We start from the raw sequence: 18,381 nt of genomic DNA, 5'->3' as shown, positions 1-18,381 counted from the left end.
CAGATTCAGTGCTGTCCCTACCAAATCACCCATGGCATTTTTTCACAGAACTAGAACAAAAAAATTTAAATTTGTATGGAAACACAAAAGACCTCAAATAGCCAAAACAATCTTGAGAAAGAAGAATGGAGCTGGAGGAATCACACACCCTGACTTCAGACTGTATTACAATGCTAGAGTCATCAAAACAGTATGGTACTGGCAGAAAAAGAGACACACAGATCAATGGAACAGGATAGAAAGCCCAGAAATTAACCCATGCACTTATGGTCAAGTAATCTACGACAAAGGAGGCAAGAATATTCAATGGAGGAAGGAGAATCTCTTCAATAAGTGGTGCTGGGAAAACTGGACAGCTACAGGTAAAAGAATGAAATTAGAACACTTCCTAACACCATACACAAAAATAAACTCAAAATGGATTAGAGACCTAAATGTAAGGCCAGGCTTAAAACTCTTAGAGGAAAACATAGGCAGAACACTCTATGACATAAATCACATCAATACGTTTTGGGATCCATATCCTAGAGTAATGGAAATAAAAGCAAAAGTAAACAAATGGGACCTAATTAAACTTAAGAGCTTTTGCACAGCAAAGGAAACCATAAACAAAAGGAAAAGACAACCTACAGAATGGGAGAAGACATTTGCAAATGATGTGACCAACAAGGGATTAATTTCCGAAATATACAAACAGCTCATACAGCTCCATATTAAAAAAACAATCAAAAACCAGGCAGAAGGCCTAAACATTTCTCCAAAGAAGACATACAGATGGCCAACAGGCACATGAAAAGATGCTCAACATGGCTAATTATTAGAGAAATGCAAATCAAAACTACAATGAGGTATCACCTCACACTGGTCAGAAAGTACATCATTAAAAAATCTACAAATAACAAATCCTGGAGCGGGTGTGGAGAAAAGGGAACCCTCTTATACTGTTGGTGGGAATGTAAATTGGTGCAGCTACTATGGAAAACAGTATGGAGGTTCCTTTAAAAACTAAAAATAGAGTTACCATATGATCCAGCAATCCCACTTCTATCAGGAAAACATGAAAACTCTAATTTGAAAAGACACATGCACCCCAATGTTCATAGTGGCACTATTTATAATAGCCAAGACATGGAAGCAACCTAAATGTCCACTGACAGATGAATGGACAAAGAAAATGTGGTATACATATATACAATGGAATATGACTCAGTCATGAAAAAGAATGAAATAATGCCATCTGCAACAACATGGGTGGACCTAGGGATTATCATACTAAGTGATGTAAGTCAGACAGAGAAAGACAAATATCATATGATATAACTTATGTGTGGAATCTATTTAAAAAAGGATACAAATGGACTTATATACAAAACAGAAATAGCCTCACAGACATAGAAAACAAAATTATGGTTACCAAAGGGGAAACGGAAGGGGAAGCATAAATTAGAAGTTGAGAATTAACAGATACACACACTATATATAAAATAGATAAATAAACAACAAGGACCTACTGTATAGCACAGGGAACTATATTCAATATCTTGTAATAACCTATAATGGAAAAAAATCTGAAAAAGCATATATATATATACCTACCTACATACATATATATACATATATGTAGTCACTTTTCTGTACACATGAAACTAACACAACATTGTAAATCAACTCTACTTCAATAAAAAAAAATTATAGAGATCTAAATTTAATCTTGATACTAGTTTATTGAACAATACTTACTGTTTAATATATATCATGAAAGAAGAAAAAGCATTGTTAATAATAAAAAGATATTCCTTTGTCCTACAACTGAGACTTGAAATATCAGAAAGGGAGCCAACCTCACCAGTTCTTTCTGAGAAAATGCTCACTGAAATTACTGCCACATATTAATTAGATACAGAGTTTTAAGTCATTCTATTTCCCCCATGGTAATAAAAATGATATCAAAAGAAATTGTATCAAGAATCATAAACCCAACTTGGTCTAACTCACAGCTGGAAGTACCTGAAGTTTTTCATTTCCAAGTTGCAAAAGGAGTATATCGTGACTTTTAAGCTCCTTAATCAAGACGCGTTATTGAGGATAGTGATAGAAGTCATATTTGCACTATTCAGTGTCATACTATGAATGAGCTTCTGTCTGAGAACAGCTGGGAAACAGGTATACGAAATTTCTGGGCTGCTCCGTCAACAGTGATTTGAGATTGTGTTGGTGGTGGTGATGATGGTGGTGATGGTGGTGATGGTGGGTGGAGGTGAGTAAAATAGCGGAGAGTTCTTCACTACCCACTAACAGTGGATAGCAGAGAGTTCTTCATTATGCAGTATATTTAGGGTCCACGGTCCTCTCCCACTAAATGCCAGTGACAACTCTCCCCCTGAATCATTTCCTGCCTCCCACCCCTTCCCACATCCTTGTTCTAGGGGAACGGTGCTGCCTCCTTGTGGAAAACACATTCAACAGAGAATTCAGCACAGTACATACCACACCATTTGAGTTCTGATTTAGAAACATCAATTCAGAGCTGTTTTCAAGGGCAGAGAAAATATCTTTAAAGGTAAGAAAGATGCTTTAATTTATACAGTGTACTTGAGGAATGTAACTTTTCAAACGTAACTGTCATTTGTATAATGATTACATGGGTCAGACTTTTTTTTTTACTTCTCTGTATTTTAGGGTGAACCATAAGAAATTTTCTTTTTTTTGGTAATACAGATTGTCAAATAGCAGTAATTGTATATAGTTCACATACTATACTGACTCATTTAATCCTCACAATAAGCTTATGAAATCAGCATCCCCATTTTATAGATGGGAAACAGAGGTATTGAGAGGCTAACTTGCCTAGGGCACATAGCCAGTATGTAGGGAAAGTAAGGCTGAGTTTTTTTTTTTTTTTTTTTTGCGGTACGCAGGCCTCTCACTGTTGTGGCCTCTCCCGTTGCAGAGCACAGGCTCCGGACGCGCAGGCTCAGTGGCCATGGCTAACGGACCCAGCCGCTCCGCGGCATGTGGGATCTTCCCGGACCGGGGCACGAACCCGCATCCCTTGCATCAGCAGGCGGACTCTCAACCAGTGCGCCAGCAGGGAAGCCCAAGGCTGAGATTTAAGTAGGCATTCAGGCCCCTGGAGTCTTGCCCTTGACCCCTGTGCAATACTGCCGCCGAACAGCCCTTGCCAGTGGTGCTTCTTCAGACTGTCAGCTCTCAGAAGGCAGAATCAGACTGAGAGAGATTGGCAGGAGTATGAAGGAGGGAAATAGGTAGGTGAAAAAAGGAAAGGGCTTTCCAGGCAGAGGACACAGAGGTGTGAAACAGCATGACCTCTAGAGGTTTCTGTTAGTAGTTCAACAGGATCAGGAGAAAAGAGTGTGGAGGAGTGGAGATAAAACTTCCTAGTGAAGCAGATAGGAGGCCAGCTGTGAAGAATGGACCCTGACAATCATCCAAGGAATCTGCTCTTTGTCCTAAATACCTGGATGTATTAAGGCCCATATTTGCATTTTTGAAAGAGCAGCCTGACACCTGGGTGGAGATCATTTGAGCTAGTTTGGAATATGAGAAGTTTGAGCTAGTTTAGAATATGAGAAGGCAGGAAGTGATGAGATTCTCTGCCGATTTAAGGGCAGAGGACCAGATCACCCCAACGTACTCTGAAAAGAAGCTGGCTGCATAGCCTTGGGGAAGTTATTTAGTTTCTCTCTGCCTCAATTTTTCTCATGTGTAAAATAACAAGAATAATACCAAGCTGTACTTTGAGTCTTCATTTCTTCCTCATTCACATACATCCCTAGAATTTGATTACTCTTCTGATTTAATTAACAAGACTTATTAGTTAGTGTCTTGTGTCCTTAGGACCACACAGGGCAGGGCATGCAGAGTTCCCCCCCCCACCCCCAATGTTCTTTTATAATTGATGCCATATCACTAATAACCTTTCCATATCTATTCAGAAAAGATTCCCGTCTTATGTTTCCCCCGCAGCCCCAACGCACAAGCATCCCCTCTCCTCTCTGCTTTATTCCTATAGCACTTGACATCCCATGTATGCTGTTTTAAGGTTTATTGTCCATCTCCCCTAACTAGAATGTGAGCTTTGTACAGAAAAATCTAATTTTATTCAATGCTGTATTTCCGGTGACTAGAACATTGCCTGGTATATAGTAAGTGCTCAGCAAACATATGTTAAGTGAATAAATGGATGGATGGGTGGATGGATGGCTATTTTTGTCTAGAACTAGCCTTGTCCAAAGATGTCTCAAAACCAAGGTTGCATCCACCAAGAGAGCACCTTTTCATCCAGTGAAACCTCCAGACCCTAAAGAATATGCACTGAACACAATAATTCTTAAAATAAACTCTAAAATGTATATATCCTAGAACTTTTGCTTACCCACAACGAGGGGAAAAACACCTTCTAAACTGAAGTGCTTACCTACATTTAAAATTACAATGAGCTGCACTTTTCTTAGCCAGCACCATTCTTCTTAGTTTCATAAGAATATGCCTTTGTATATATTTTCAAATCTACACCCAAGTGTTTTTCTTTTCAGTATGCACTAAAATTTGCAGTAGAAATGTACATTAGTTTAAGTGAATTGAGCAGAATGATTGGACTAGGGAAAATAAAACTAATTACTCATGTCACTAGTACTTTAAAATGCAGAGTAGTTATCAGGAACACACATAATTATAAGTAATGCAGTTATTTTTTAATAATGAAGCCACAGCTAAGGTTAATTAATACTTTTAATAAAAAAATAAAATTTTGTTCTTTGAAGTTACAATATGTTATTTGTTAGTTTTAGATATTTTTCATGGAAATATGTGTGCACTCTGCTTACATTTTTCAAACAAATAGTATTAATTTTTTATGAGTATCTCCAAAGCCACCAGGAAGCAACAGCAGTGTGTGACACATTCAAACACTCTTTTTTTGCCTGAATCCTAATTGGGATTCTTTTTGGAACATTCCATAGGAATCAAATGCCAATGACTTCAGTAGGAAATGAAGATACACGTCCTGACCACCTACCAATGTTTTAAGTCCTCAATAGTTCCTTTTCTTGAGTAGGTTTGCTACCTCCACTCTGAAAAAAGCCTAACTAGATTGTTCCAATACATTTCATTTATATTTACTGATTCTGCCCCAGTCTACAATTTAATTTCTTACTAAGAGTTGCAAACTATAGTCCCTCCAGTCAAAATCTCTCAAAGCCTTATTCTGTCTCCCTTCTCAAGATTTTTTTTTTTTTTTGGTACGCGGGTCTCTCACTGTTGTGGCCTCTCCTGTTGCGGAGCACAGGCTCCGGACGTGCAGGCTCAGCGGCCATGGCTCACGGGCCCAGCCGCTCCGCGGCATGTGGGATCTTCCCGGACCGCGGCACGAACCCGTGTCCCCTGCATCGGCAGGCGGACTCTCAACCACTGCGTCCACCAGGGAAGCACCCTTCTCAAGACTTTTGAAATGAGATGAAAAGATTTTTGAAATGAGATGAAAAGAAGATGAAAAAGGCTATGGATTCTTGAAACCAAGTAAGGATACCAGAATCAGCTTCTGCTCTGAATGAAAGGACAGGGCTTCTCTATTTATTATTCTTATGAAGTATGATTTTCTTGCAAAGATAGATTTTATATATGCTGTAAAAGTAGAATGGAATATAATTTACAGACGAAAATGGGATGCTTTTGAGAGTCAGAAAAGGATACTATTAATAATTACATCGGTACACCAGGTGCACAAGAGGACTATACAGGCCAACTGAGATGCATGCCACACTGTGTAAAAGTCAAGGGTGAAATCTATGCTTTATTAAATAAGCATCAGAAGACCTAATTAAGAGTATCATCACTAGAGTCAGTGAAATTTTAGAGCTGAGTACAATTCAAGAGATTCCTAAACCCACTTATTTTAGAGAGAGCGCAAGGCCAAAGTGCAGCGAGGTTAACCCACCTGTCCAAGTTACACAAAAAAGGTAGGTGGTTGTGTTGAAATTGGAAACGGGTCTCCTGATTCGCTGTGATCTTTCTATTCTACCATACCTCCTCTAGGCAAAAGGCATTACTATGGATCCATATTGTCTACGGTATGTAAATAACTTGTAAAATATTCTTGAAGGAAAGAACCACAATATCACAAAATGTGATACAAAGCATAGACCAAAAGAAATTTCACAATCTTGATCTGAAAAGAAATAATTTCCTTTCTTTACAAACTGGCAACCAAAGGGAATGAATATTGCCCTTTGCATGTTGGCGTACTTTTACTCATTTAAGTAAATCTACAAATACATTGTAAGACATTGGCAGATTATTCAGAAGAGGAGGGAACACTCAGCCATCAAAAATCCCAAGAAGCTCTCAGCATCCTGAAGAACTTAATACTGTTAATTATTTGCAAATATTCACTTTCTGAGATTAGCCTTATAGAAAGTTTCTCTTTTTTAGGATGAGTGGGTCTTATGGAAACATTTAGATAGTAGATATCATAAGTAAAACAAATTTTTACCAACTTTATATAATCCATATAAAAAGTACTATTAATATTTTTATATTCACATTTTTTAAAGTCATTTAATCAGAAAGGTTGGTAAATGTACTCATTATTTCATGACATAGATCATATCTTCCTAAAGTAAACATCAGTCTTAAAATTGATCATCATTCAGAGAAGAAAACTTTTTTTCTTTTTAAAGCATATTTACTTCTAAGTAGGAATGTAAACAGGATCTTATGGGATGACATTTTGTGAATACTCTTTTATATTCTCTGACTCTGTGAAAACTGAAAATTCTCCCCTACTACTTGCCCTGCAGGATGGCTGAACAAACCTCATCTCATCTGTCTGAAATGAATCCAATTTAATTCTGCTTGACCAAAAATCTGTTTCCATAGTTCGAAAACATGCAATCACCCTAAAGTACATTGCCATTGTAGCTATTGCTGAGGAAAATATACCTTGATTGAGAAAACAGTCCAGTGTGGCTTTTGAAAAATAAAATGACCCTCCCTGGTACACAATTTGGTAAGGCGGTTGATGAAAGTAGGCAGGTCAAAGGTTACAGTCTTAGAATTAGCATTACAAATCACTTGCATATTTAAATGTCAAGACTTTGACAATTCTAACAAACATTTAAATTCTACATATATCAGTAATCTCTTTGTAGCTGGAGGGCAAGATAAAAATCAACTGTGAAGTAAATTTACAACAAATTATTCTGTTACTCAAAAATAAATAATTTGCTTTCTTCCCTAGTAGTTTTTCCCCCATACATTCACATCTTATTACCTGTAATCACAAACATATCCTTTTAAGAGAGAATTTTTTTTTTTTTCTGCTGTACGCAGGCCTCTCACTGTTGTGGCCTCTCCCGTTGCGGAGCACAGGCTCCGGACGCGCAGGCTCAGCGGCCATGGCTCACAGGCCCAGCCACTCTGCCGCATGTGGGATCTTCCCGGACCGGGGCACGAACCCGTGTCCCCTGCATCGGCAGGCAGACTCTCAACCACTACGCCACCAGGGAAGCCCCAAGAGAGAATTTTAAAAACTTTTAGTACAACTTTAAAACACTGTTGTTGAATATTTGTAGTATATTAATCCAAATTATTTAATTGCTGTTATTGGTCTGTTAAAAATCTAAAGATTTAAAATATGTATTTTTTAATGGACCTAGTAATCTTTTATTTAAGTCAATACTTCCTCAAATGAACCAAGTAATTATTAATTAATTAGATCATTTACTTCCATAAACCACTGCTATCTTTAAACATGTTATAGCTTACAATAAAAGAGACTCTTTTCATTGGCAATTAATGGGCAGTTAACTGTTTTCCTTTCACATTAGTTAATATTATAAAATGCATAAATTTTTAATTTCTTCATTTCTAGGTGTTTAACTTGCAAACGAAATAGCTATTTTACAAATGTTTACTTAAAAAACAAGTTCTTAATACATAGCGAGTACTAATTGATACAAAACATAAAAGTAAGGCTGATAATTCTTTCCTTATTTTGGGATACATCTGGTTTACCTAGTAACTTAAGCAGCTGTGATTTCATTAACGATGAAACAAGACTACTAAGAAAAAAACTGATCATTTCAAATTTTATTCACAAGAACATTTCTATTTCCGAATGTCCTAGAATGTCCTCTTATGAATTATTTTACATAAAGGAAATAGTCTATCATAGCTCTGTGTTTCATTTTCCTATATCAGATTTGCCTTAATAACCTGCTTATCGTTAAATAAACCGTAAACCAATAAACACAATAACAAATCATTAGTGAAGTATTAGAAAAGAATATCAAACAGAGCTGTTGGGCATGCATAAATCTGTCTAAAGACACAATCTTTATCCAAGAGGCTAAGTGCAATTATTAACAATCTTATAAACCCAAACAAGACACAGAAAATCAACAAAATGATTTTACTCTAAGCACACATTCTTACTAAAATGTCTATTTCACAAGGGAGGGGCTTTTTGTTTGGTGTTCCTAATGTATCCCCAGTGCCTAGAACAGTGTATGGCACATGTAGTGTGATCGGTAAATACATATTGATGAACACCCTGTGAGACAGCCCATTTTACTTTGTGGCCAAATGCAAATTTTAAAAAAGGAGAGAGAAGAAAGAAAAAAGTGATGCATATAGGTGTATAATATGAAATACTACATTTATAAATTTACAGACTTTACAACTTTTTGGTCATCTCTCTTCTTCTAGGACATTTTCTCTTTCTCTATTCTGTTCCTCCCACTCCTTCCTACTCAAAGTAAAAATCAAAATCTATTTTCTTCTTTCTCTGGTAAACATATGTTAATTAGTAGATAGGGTGCTGATCTGAACAGAATTCATCTTCTTTTACTCTCTTTCTAAATGTGACACATGATCTATTTCAAACATTTGAAATAAAAGCAATTTAAAAAATAATTGGTGTCATTCTTGCTTCTTTAGTACGTGGTTTTCTAGAAAAGTAAGAATCTTATCTTTGGAAAGCTTTATATGGCACCTACTAGAGACATTCACTAACTACCAAAAACAAAACAAAAGCAAACAATCAAGTCTGGGCCAAGAAGAACACACAATTCTGAAAGCATTAACAACAGAATATGTACAAAGGCTATAAATGTCAACAGAGATCTAATAGAATTTAATAGAATTTCAACAGCATTCTAAAAGCCTTTATGAAATGTAAGCTCTGAGGCAGGTGTTTTTTTTTTCTCTTCTTCATTGATGTAATGCCAATACTTAAGCCAGCGCCTGACACGTAGTAGGCAATCAGTAAGTATATCTTGATGGAATAAATATACTTCCTGCTTGTACAAGTGTGACATTTAAAAATTGTTTTTCAAAAATTTTAGACATAAGATTGAAAAATAAGCTCATTGAAGTGAAATATGGGTGAGGGCAGTTAGCTATATAACGTATGAAATATGTTGGCCCAAGACAGTTTTTTTTTTGTTTTTTTTTTTTGCAGTAGGCGGGCCTCTCACTGTTGTGGCCTCTCCCGTTGCGGAACACAGGCTCCGGATGCACAGGCTCCAGATGCACAGGCTCAGCGGCCATGGCTCACGGGCCCAGCCGCTCCGCAGTATGTGGGATCTTCCCGGACCGGGGCATGAACCCGTGTCCCCTGCATCGGCAGGTGGACTCTCAACCACTGCGCCACCAGGGAAGCCCCCAAGACAGTTTTTAAGTACCATATTTTGGGTCTTTGTCCTCAGATAAACTAACAGTGTGTTTTTCCCATAAACAGTAAAATAGTGGACTTATCGTTCATGGTGAGAGCCACATGCCTACCAATTCAAAATTTTCAGACTTCAAAATACAATAGAAGTGCTATAGGCAATTTCTTTTTTAAGATGTTCAAATTTGCTTTTATTTTATTTTGATGAAGTGCTGAGCTTGAACAAGGCCTTTCAGATACTTCACTATTTGACTCGTTCATTTAACTTAAAAAGTGAAAGACCTGTGTAATTAGTAGACAATCCCCTCAGCTTGGGCTAGACCAAGGTTATTGAATCAAGACCATCAACTAACCACACGCAAACCTTCACAAAGCAGTATATATCAATAAAAGTTCACAAACCACAAACCAACAGCATATACACATTTCATCCTCAAACTGAATTCATTATATTAAGCAAGTCTTAAAAAAGCCATAATGCTTGAGATCAGAAATAATCCCATTCTAGAAAAGACACATATGCAGAAAAGTCCACTTTCATAATCACAGATCCAGAATGAAGAAATGAAATCTGTGTACTCACCTGGCTAATGGGTTCTTTTGTAGGGGGCTTTCCTCTTCTGGCTGTGCTAGTAGCCAGGGTCGTGGTGGTCTCCATAATTGACGTGGACATCTCTGACTGCATGGCAGTGGCTGTCGACTCAGTTGTCATAGAGGAAGGCACTTCACCAACCAGTCTCACATTTCCCACTATGGCGATGTTGGCATCATTTTCGGCTGCCATATTCAGAACTTTCAAGCCATTGTAGTAAAGCCCAGAGAGCTGACCCTGGAAGGGCTGGCCCTGCTCTTTCCCGCCAATTATTATGGTTGCTTGGCTATTGAAGATTGTGAGCTGACGCCCTGTAAAAATAATATTACATACATGCAAAAATGTTGATTGTGAACTCTACATTCTACAAAGGATGATAAAACAGATCTTTCATGGGGTGGATAATGAGAGCAATAAACTATAAGAGAGGCATTTGACTCATAATTCATTGCTTATAAATGAGGTGTCCATGAGATGCATAATCATTGGCAAATACTTGTAAATTCTCAACTTATTATAAATGTAGTGCTTTTGCTAAAAGACCAATCAAAGATATGTATTATAAATTAATTTTTAGTGGATTCCTTTCCCCTTTTACCTCAAGACCTTATACTGTTGGTCTCTTAAGTCTAAATTGTTTAATTAAAAATGAGATATTTAATATTTCAAGTATTTGTCATTCTAAAATTACCACTGGTAGAAACTCATCTATAGCAGCTGAAATCTGAATTTAAATTTATGGTAAAAATTTCGTAATTCACATAATGGCCACAGGTATCTATATGCTCTTCTTTAGAAATGTGTATTTTTTGAAGGCAATAGTCCATTGTTATTTGAATTATTCTGTTTTCCGGCAAATACACTGAAAAGAAACACATAGTTTACACTGAGCGTGTCAGAGACAAAAAAAATCCAAAAAGATTTTTCTGATTGGCTTTCAGCAAGTCTATTAAAACAAAACAAAATGAAAAAAAATATAGCTTCAGATGTAAAAAGCAGCTTCAGCAATGATACACAAACCGATGGAGAAATTATGGCACATTTCCATCAAACAGCAATCCTCAGCACAACAGTACCAATATCATCAAATTGAGTATCCAGTTTTAGCAGATTGCTCTCTGTTCATAAAAAGCATGCACACAACTTTAAGTTCAGTTTTAATTAGGGCTTGTTCCCAAATGCTCTTAGAAGTTTGCAAACGTTAAAGGGACTTCATTTTGACTGGCAATCCATATTGCCCACTATTTAAGATGCCTAGAGTTTAAACCAAGAGTTTTTTTGTTGTTGTTTTTTTCAGGACCATAATGAAGATATCAGAACTACATATATTTTAGTTAATAATTTAGAGGCTGGAACATGTAATATAATCTATAAATGATTTATCATTTTGGGTTAATGCTTGCTGTGAGTACCTTCATAGATTGAGTTAGTGGATTATATTTAACAGTCCCTTTAACCTTAAGTTAACAGGGTAAGATTATTAAACAGCTGGTACGTCTAAAAATGTATAGAAATTATTATACAAGGAATGCAAATATTACTATCTACATTTTACTGTTTTAAATTTGTTTTTAATTTAGTTTTACGGAAAATTTATTTTTTATGTTTATTAGTGTTACAATGAAGTACTACTTGGTTATGTTCAAATTATTTTTTTATTTGAAGTTTTAATCAATGTTTTTTACCTTTGTCGAGTAGCCATTCATCAACTACTCGACCAAGTCGATATGGAATTCGCTGTCTAGCAATCGCCAGGCGCTCGTTATCATTGTTTCCTTTAAAGTTTAAAGAGACATTTCATTGGTTAAAATCTGTAAGGTCAAAGGTTAAAAGTTAATACTTAAAGCTTGAGCTATACAGTTGCCACATGATTTTTTTGAAATTTGGAATTTTAAAAAGTTCTACCTAGAACATTTCATGTTTCAGACTTGTCATTCATTCATTTATTTTATTTTAGCAAACAAAATTATTCCTATGTTAATTGAAAATTAGAAATCTGCATTTGAGCTAGGTTATTAAAACTTATGTTATAGACAGACCCGAACAACCAATTTAAACAGCAAATAATAGCTTTACAAAAAAATGAACATTGATCTCAGGGTTTTGTCTTTTTGATGTTTCTTATTAACTAGTTAAACATGTTCAGGTGAAACAGGTTTAAGTTTTCAAAATACATTCAATCTCTTCTTATTCCAGATTAGTAATTTATGAACACCAAACTTAATACCATCTTCGGCACACTGAAGCATCTAAAATAGGCCTAGCATACTTTATGTCCTATTCAGAAAAGAGAAATTCTTATTCATCTCATTTAAGGAAACCACAAAGTCTGAATAGCTCTTGTATATTCCACACAAATTGGTTTATCAACCACTTGGACATCACAAGGGAATACATCTTGCATCATCAAATATGTTATGATAGGAAAAGGCTTTGACAAAAGTGACTTTGAGTGTCCTTCAGTTTCATTTAAAACTTGACAGATTGAGGCGTATGACATTTGAAAAAAATTATGTGCTCAAATATTTGCTTTTTATTAAACTATTCTAAAGAAGGCATGATAACTTCAGGAACAAATACAAGCCACAACAGTGGTCCCTATTCATAGCTCTAAACTAAGTGGGAGCCTTGATTCTTTGAATAAAAAAATTATCTGATAAAAACATAGTTTACATTGACCTTGAATAATGCTTGCAAATAGATGACTGTTTTCTTGATCTATGAAGCACTTAGGAAGAATCTAGACTGCCATCTCAGCACTCAATCGTGTATATTGCCAGAAGCTTTTCTATTCTATGAAAATTAACTAATGTGGAATTTTGAACTAAGACATTTTGGTAATAGCTCACGTGAGGACTCAGAGGTGAAAGAAATGGTGAAAGAAATGGTGAATGGTAGGTAGTTCTGCCCACAAGAAAAGACTGGAGCATTTTACTAGGGAAGATAAAAGATACATTTTTCTCAGATTTAGAATAATTAATAAATGTTTTCTTAGGCTAGTTTTATTTATACACTATACTTACCACAATAAATCCACCATATTAGTCACACACTTTTAGAGAAAGAGAAAAGAACTATCATTTAGACCTTATCAATTTGTCCTTTGAAGTTTTTTATGACTGAAAATATTCCATACATTAGTATTTAATTGAAAATGTAAATACCAAAGTGGAGCCAAATATATAGTTTAATAAAAACATTGATATCTATCTCTCTGTATTATGAAATTATTAAAATGTTATAGTATTTTATCCTATGGGAACATACTTTTGGTATATTGATACTTTTTTTAAAAGGATAAAATAGCATAAATTCCAAGCCTATCTTTGTTTTCAAGAAGTGTGTACATTTTACGTTCTCTTTTGTGTGCTTGTATACATATATCAATATATTTGGAAAAATATACTAAAATTTAATATTACTTGTCTTATGGCAGCATGATTCTTGATGAATATGTATTTTGGCTTATATGTGATTTATGTAATGAACATGTTTATGTACATAATTTGATAAGCAAATTAAATACTTTCAAAAACACATACCCTTTGCTCTATGGACTTGTTTGTAGAGCAACACTCATACCAATTTACACTATTATACCTTTCCTGACAACTTTATAATTATGTGGCTCCTTGTGCTGTTTTTCATGCTAGAGTGTTCCCATCATCAGAAATGATCTATATCCTCAGACACCGCCCAGATCTAGGCTGCAAATCACCTCTTGCCCAATTACTACTACAATATAATAACAGACATCTCTGCATCCTCTCCACAGCAATCCCGCCCATTCTCCACAGGTCAGCCAACACCCTATCAGGCCGCTTGTCTATTATAACCCTCCCATTGCCTTCAGGATAAAATCTCGACCACCTGATGAGGCTTACGATGACTTCCATGATCTGGTCTCTTCCCACCTCCCCTGCCCCATCTCATGGCTGTCACTGTCTTGCTCTCCTCTTTCCATCCTCATGAGAATTCTTTCAATTCTTCTAAAGCCCTCCTTTTACCTCTGGACTTTTGCACTTGTTCTCTCCTCTACTTGCAAGATTTTCCTCACTCCCATCCCATCCCATCCTCACCTTTCCTTAGCCAAACATGACTCATTAATGGAGTCTTCTTGGCAGGAACATTATTTCCTCAGGAGGTGTTCCCTGATGTCCCCAAGTTAAATTAGGACACCTGAATATATGCTTTCCTGACACCTGATACATGCTCTTTTGAAACAAGCACTGACCCTGTAATTGCATGTTCAATTAATATTTTCTCTCTGAACTCTGAAATTCCACGAGGTCAGGTATTATGTGTAGTGTTTATTGTTGTATTCTCAGCGTTTGCACAATATCTGTCATAGAACCTCCTATGAAATATCTGTAGAATGAAGTAGCAAAGGAAATCTTGTTTGAAATTCTGATAGCTTCTGTGGCACCATTATCTCATCTCCACAGGCTAACAACATTCACAGGAAAGCAAATACTTGTGCCAGAGGATAGATCACATGTAGCTAAGCCTCCCTTTGTACTTTCCAAAGGAAACATCAAATATTTCAATTATAATTTTATGTCTTTAATGATTATCACTGATTTGAACATCCGTACAATCAGTTCATTATTGTTTTTATAATAACTGCCCTGTGCCACAAAGTAGATAAACATAGTTATTATTAGTAGGGAAAGTAGAGAGAAAAGTCTTAAATAATACAGCTGGAGGAAATGGAAGCCTTTTGAATGATTTTGAGAAGAGTACATAAAAACGCAAGAATACATATACACCCACATGCATACGGACATACGATTTGCCCTCATACCTTTAACTGGCACTCACAGAACAATTAACATGATCGATATGGTACGATTTAAATCAACAATAGTTTCTGAAGATTCTTGATGAGACTCAGCTAAAAAGAGAACCTACACTGCATTCCCAATGAATAACAAAGAGGTGATCTAACAACAACAAGAAGAAAAAAATAGAGTGGGCAGCAGAGATAGGTATAAAAAGACACACTAATTTTTAAGACAGGTACCCACACAAATGGGCTCATACAATCCCATAACCCATAGATTTCAGACGTCTTCTAGTTGAGAGTATTTTTTTAATTGAAATATTTGATTTTGAAATCCAAGGACAGACTTTATTCTTAGTTGGCATAATGGATAGGAAATCAGATGGCGCTTACTTCACTATATGTTGACTTTATTCTCCAAATCCTTTGTTTTTCTACTAGAATATAAAACTAATGACTTTTCTTGTGACAAAATTGTATATAGGGGCTTCCCTGGTGGCGCAGTGGTTAAGAATCCGCCTGCCAATGCAGGTGACATGGGCTCGAGCCCTGGTCCGGGAAGATCGCACATGCCACGGAGCAACTAAGGCCGGGCGCCACAACTACTGAACCTGAGCTCTAGAGACCACGAGCCACAACTACTGACCCTGCGTGCCACAACTACTGAAGCCCAAGTGCCTAGAGCCTGTGCTCTGCAACAAGAGGAGCCACCACAATGAGAAGCCCACACACTGCAACGAAGAATAGCCCCTGCTCGCCACAACTAGAGGAAGCCTGCACACAGCAACGAAGACCCAACACAACCAAAAATAAATAAATTAATTAAAAAAAAAAATTGTATATAAGTACATTATCAACAAACAAAGGCACACCTAAATAGAGTGACAATGTCTTCCTAACAGATGATTCCCAAACCCCTCTTAGTATTGGGTACAAAATAGCTCCGATTGTTTAAGTTCACCAGGAATAAGCCCACATTTTGCCTCTACTTCATGATTTTCATTAACAAGCTGCACATGGAAGGGCATAAATGAAGTACATTATTTTAAGAAAATGCCCTAAAAGCATTTCATTCCTTTACAAATTCATGGTGATATGTTATTTATAACATATCCAGTAACTCAGCATGATTGTATTCATTCTATTTAATCCTGTCCTTACTTTGATATGCTTCTAAAACTTTACATGCAATATAAAGGACATAAAACAACCCATTTGATCCGGAAAGGTCAAAGATAAATATAATTTCTGATGACCCTTACTTTTCTTTGGAAAGTGTTGGGATCTGATACCAAGCATGCTGGGATGTAGAAACACTACATGGATTTTCTTTGGACAGTCAAATGTTGCAGGCTTATACAGATAGAAGAGGTTAAAAACAAGGGAAGTGTACCTGAAAACTGAAAGCAAATGAAAGGCGAGAAACTATTTTCAACTTCAAGTATCCTAAATCAGAGGTAAGGATAAAGCAGTAATGACCCACTTGTCAAAGACCAACTCATTTTGGAATTATAAAAAGTGTCCAAGTAGAGTTTCAACTTTTTAAAAAGCATGCAAATCAACTACAATAATCTACTGAATACATGAATTAGGTTTATAAAGCCAGAGCTTCTCACTGAATAAAGGATAATAATTTAGTTGCATACTTCCTTTACCCCAATAAAAGTGGAATGAGGTTTTTCTTTTGATTTACTTTCTTTTTCCTCCAGTTAATTTTACGTGGGTTAAAATTGTTGTTACCTCCACTGAAAGTGTCACCAGCAACATACACGTCTCTGCTGAAGTAATTTTCAAACAATAAAACGGTATGTAAAATTTGGTTTACTTTTCTTTGAATTGTTGAAGGATTCAGTAATTTTTTTAATTAATAAATTTTTAAAAAATTAAATATAATTGATATATAACATTATATCAGTTTCAAGATTCAGTATTTTTGACAAGAAGCAGGCACCATCTAGTAACACTACTACCAATTGATAGGTTCTACCTCTAATTGGTGTGGCCATTTGGGTATAAGGTACTGTACATAATGGATATTTCGAACAAGGTTCCACAGGTGGAGAATAAGATGGAAAATCTGATAATTCATACTTAAAAGTGTAGCACCCTCAATTTTGATTGAATTCAGGATAGTTTTACTTTCCCACCTAACCGATAATATTTGGTCACACTACAGTATATTAATTTTTTATAAATCAGTAGACTTCAAGGAAACAAGAGTAATTTCAAAGAAATTGAATCAAGGTAAGCAGCAAGGAGTAATAAAACTCAAATCCTTGAATTGGAGTTAAATTTCATGGTGGTACTCAGAAAACAAAGGGAAATAAAATTGTAATCATATTTTTATGACTGTTGGTCAGTAGAGACAAGCTATATGAACTTCGCTAACACACATTTTTCTCCTCTCATTTTCACAGATCTCCCCTGATGTGTAATTTCTCTTCAGAAATAAAAGTGGCAGTTTTGATAAGACATAGTAATATACTTGGAAAACAATAAGGAAAAGCAACTTTATGAACCCAACATTTGTTCAGAATAATCTGAAAGTGAAAACAAAGATACTCGCTTCTTCTGAAGGTTTCCTGTTTCCTCTTTTTTAAGACTGGGAAAGGAAACACAAAAGGTTCTTAAATGCTGTACATACTTCCAGAGAAGATTAGGAGTCTGTTTTTAGACTTTTTGTTCTTAAATGAGAACATGGCATTTGGATATGCCTAGGCCCATGAAGCAAAGTAAAAGTTTAACAAAGTTTTGCAAAATGACTCTAGTTTTAAAAGCAGCATTATCACATTATTTCCAACTACATGCTGTACGAGTAGTTGTTGTACAAACCATACAATACAGTAATATCTAATTTAGATGGCAAGGCTCCAAATAAGATTTTGAACACTACTGACACTCCTCAAGGGGCAAAGTTGTGAAAAAAATATAGCTGCTCTAATGAAAATATTTGTTCTATGTATTACATGATTTGCTGTATCATTAAGATATGTACATAACAAACATTTGGCTCCTACCTACTTCGCCAGTTTCATCTTGAACCATTTATTTCTAACTCTTTAAATTCTAGTTGCTGTGGACTTCTTTCAAATTCTACAACCAAGCTAATCCTCTTCGAAGGTGCCATTCACCTTGCTTTGCAAATTTCCTGCATTTCTGTGTACACCTCAACACTCCCACCCATCCCAACATGCACACAGACACAGACATCTGAGTCTGGCCAACTTATTTCTTCTTTTGATACTAGCTTATATGATTCTCAGGAAAGCATTTTCTGGATCCCTCCACCAAATTAACCTAGAGCCTTCCATTATG

At 36.0% G+C, this 18,381-nt stretch overlaps 1 protein-coding gene across 19 annotated transcripts in view; it reads right to left on the bottom strand.

The window, feature by feature from the left end:
- Positions 1-18,381, bottom strand: part of NRXN1 (neurexin 1) — a 1,121,986-nt gene that overhangs the window by 126,466 nt on the left and 977,139 nt on the right. For 11 of the 19 annotated variants that reach the window (XM_029232577.1, XM_029232579.1, XM_029232574.1 and 8 more), the window contains 2 exons: positions 11,969-12,058; positions 10,275-10,594 (listed from right to left, as the gene is read on the bottom strand). In XM_029232577.1, the coding sequence (XP_029088410.1) occupies positions 10,275-10,594; positions 11,969-12,058 (410 nt within the window). The remainder of the gene's footprint in view (positions 1-10,274; positions 10,595-11,968; positions 12,059-18,381) is intronic. The other 8 variants (XM_029232585.1, XM_029232584.1, XM_029232588.1 and 5 more) reach the window with 1 other exon arrangement.

Source organism: Monodon monoceros, unplaced genomic scaffold (genome assembly GCF_005190385.1).
Source record: "Monodon monoceros isolate NGI ecotype Baffin Bay Population unplaced genomic scaffold, NGI_Narwhal_1 Super_Scaffold_19, whole genome shotgun sequence".
Taxonomy (NCBI): Eukaryota; Metazoa; Chordata; class Mammalia; order Artiodactyla; family Monodontidae; genus Monodon; species Monodon monoceros.
Note: the sequence above shows the minus strand (reverse complement) of the source record. Positions and strands in the feature narration are given on the sequence as shown.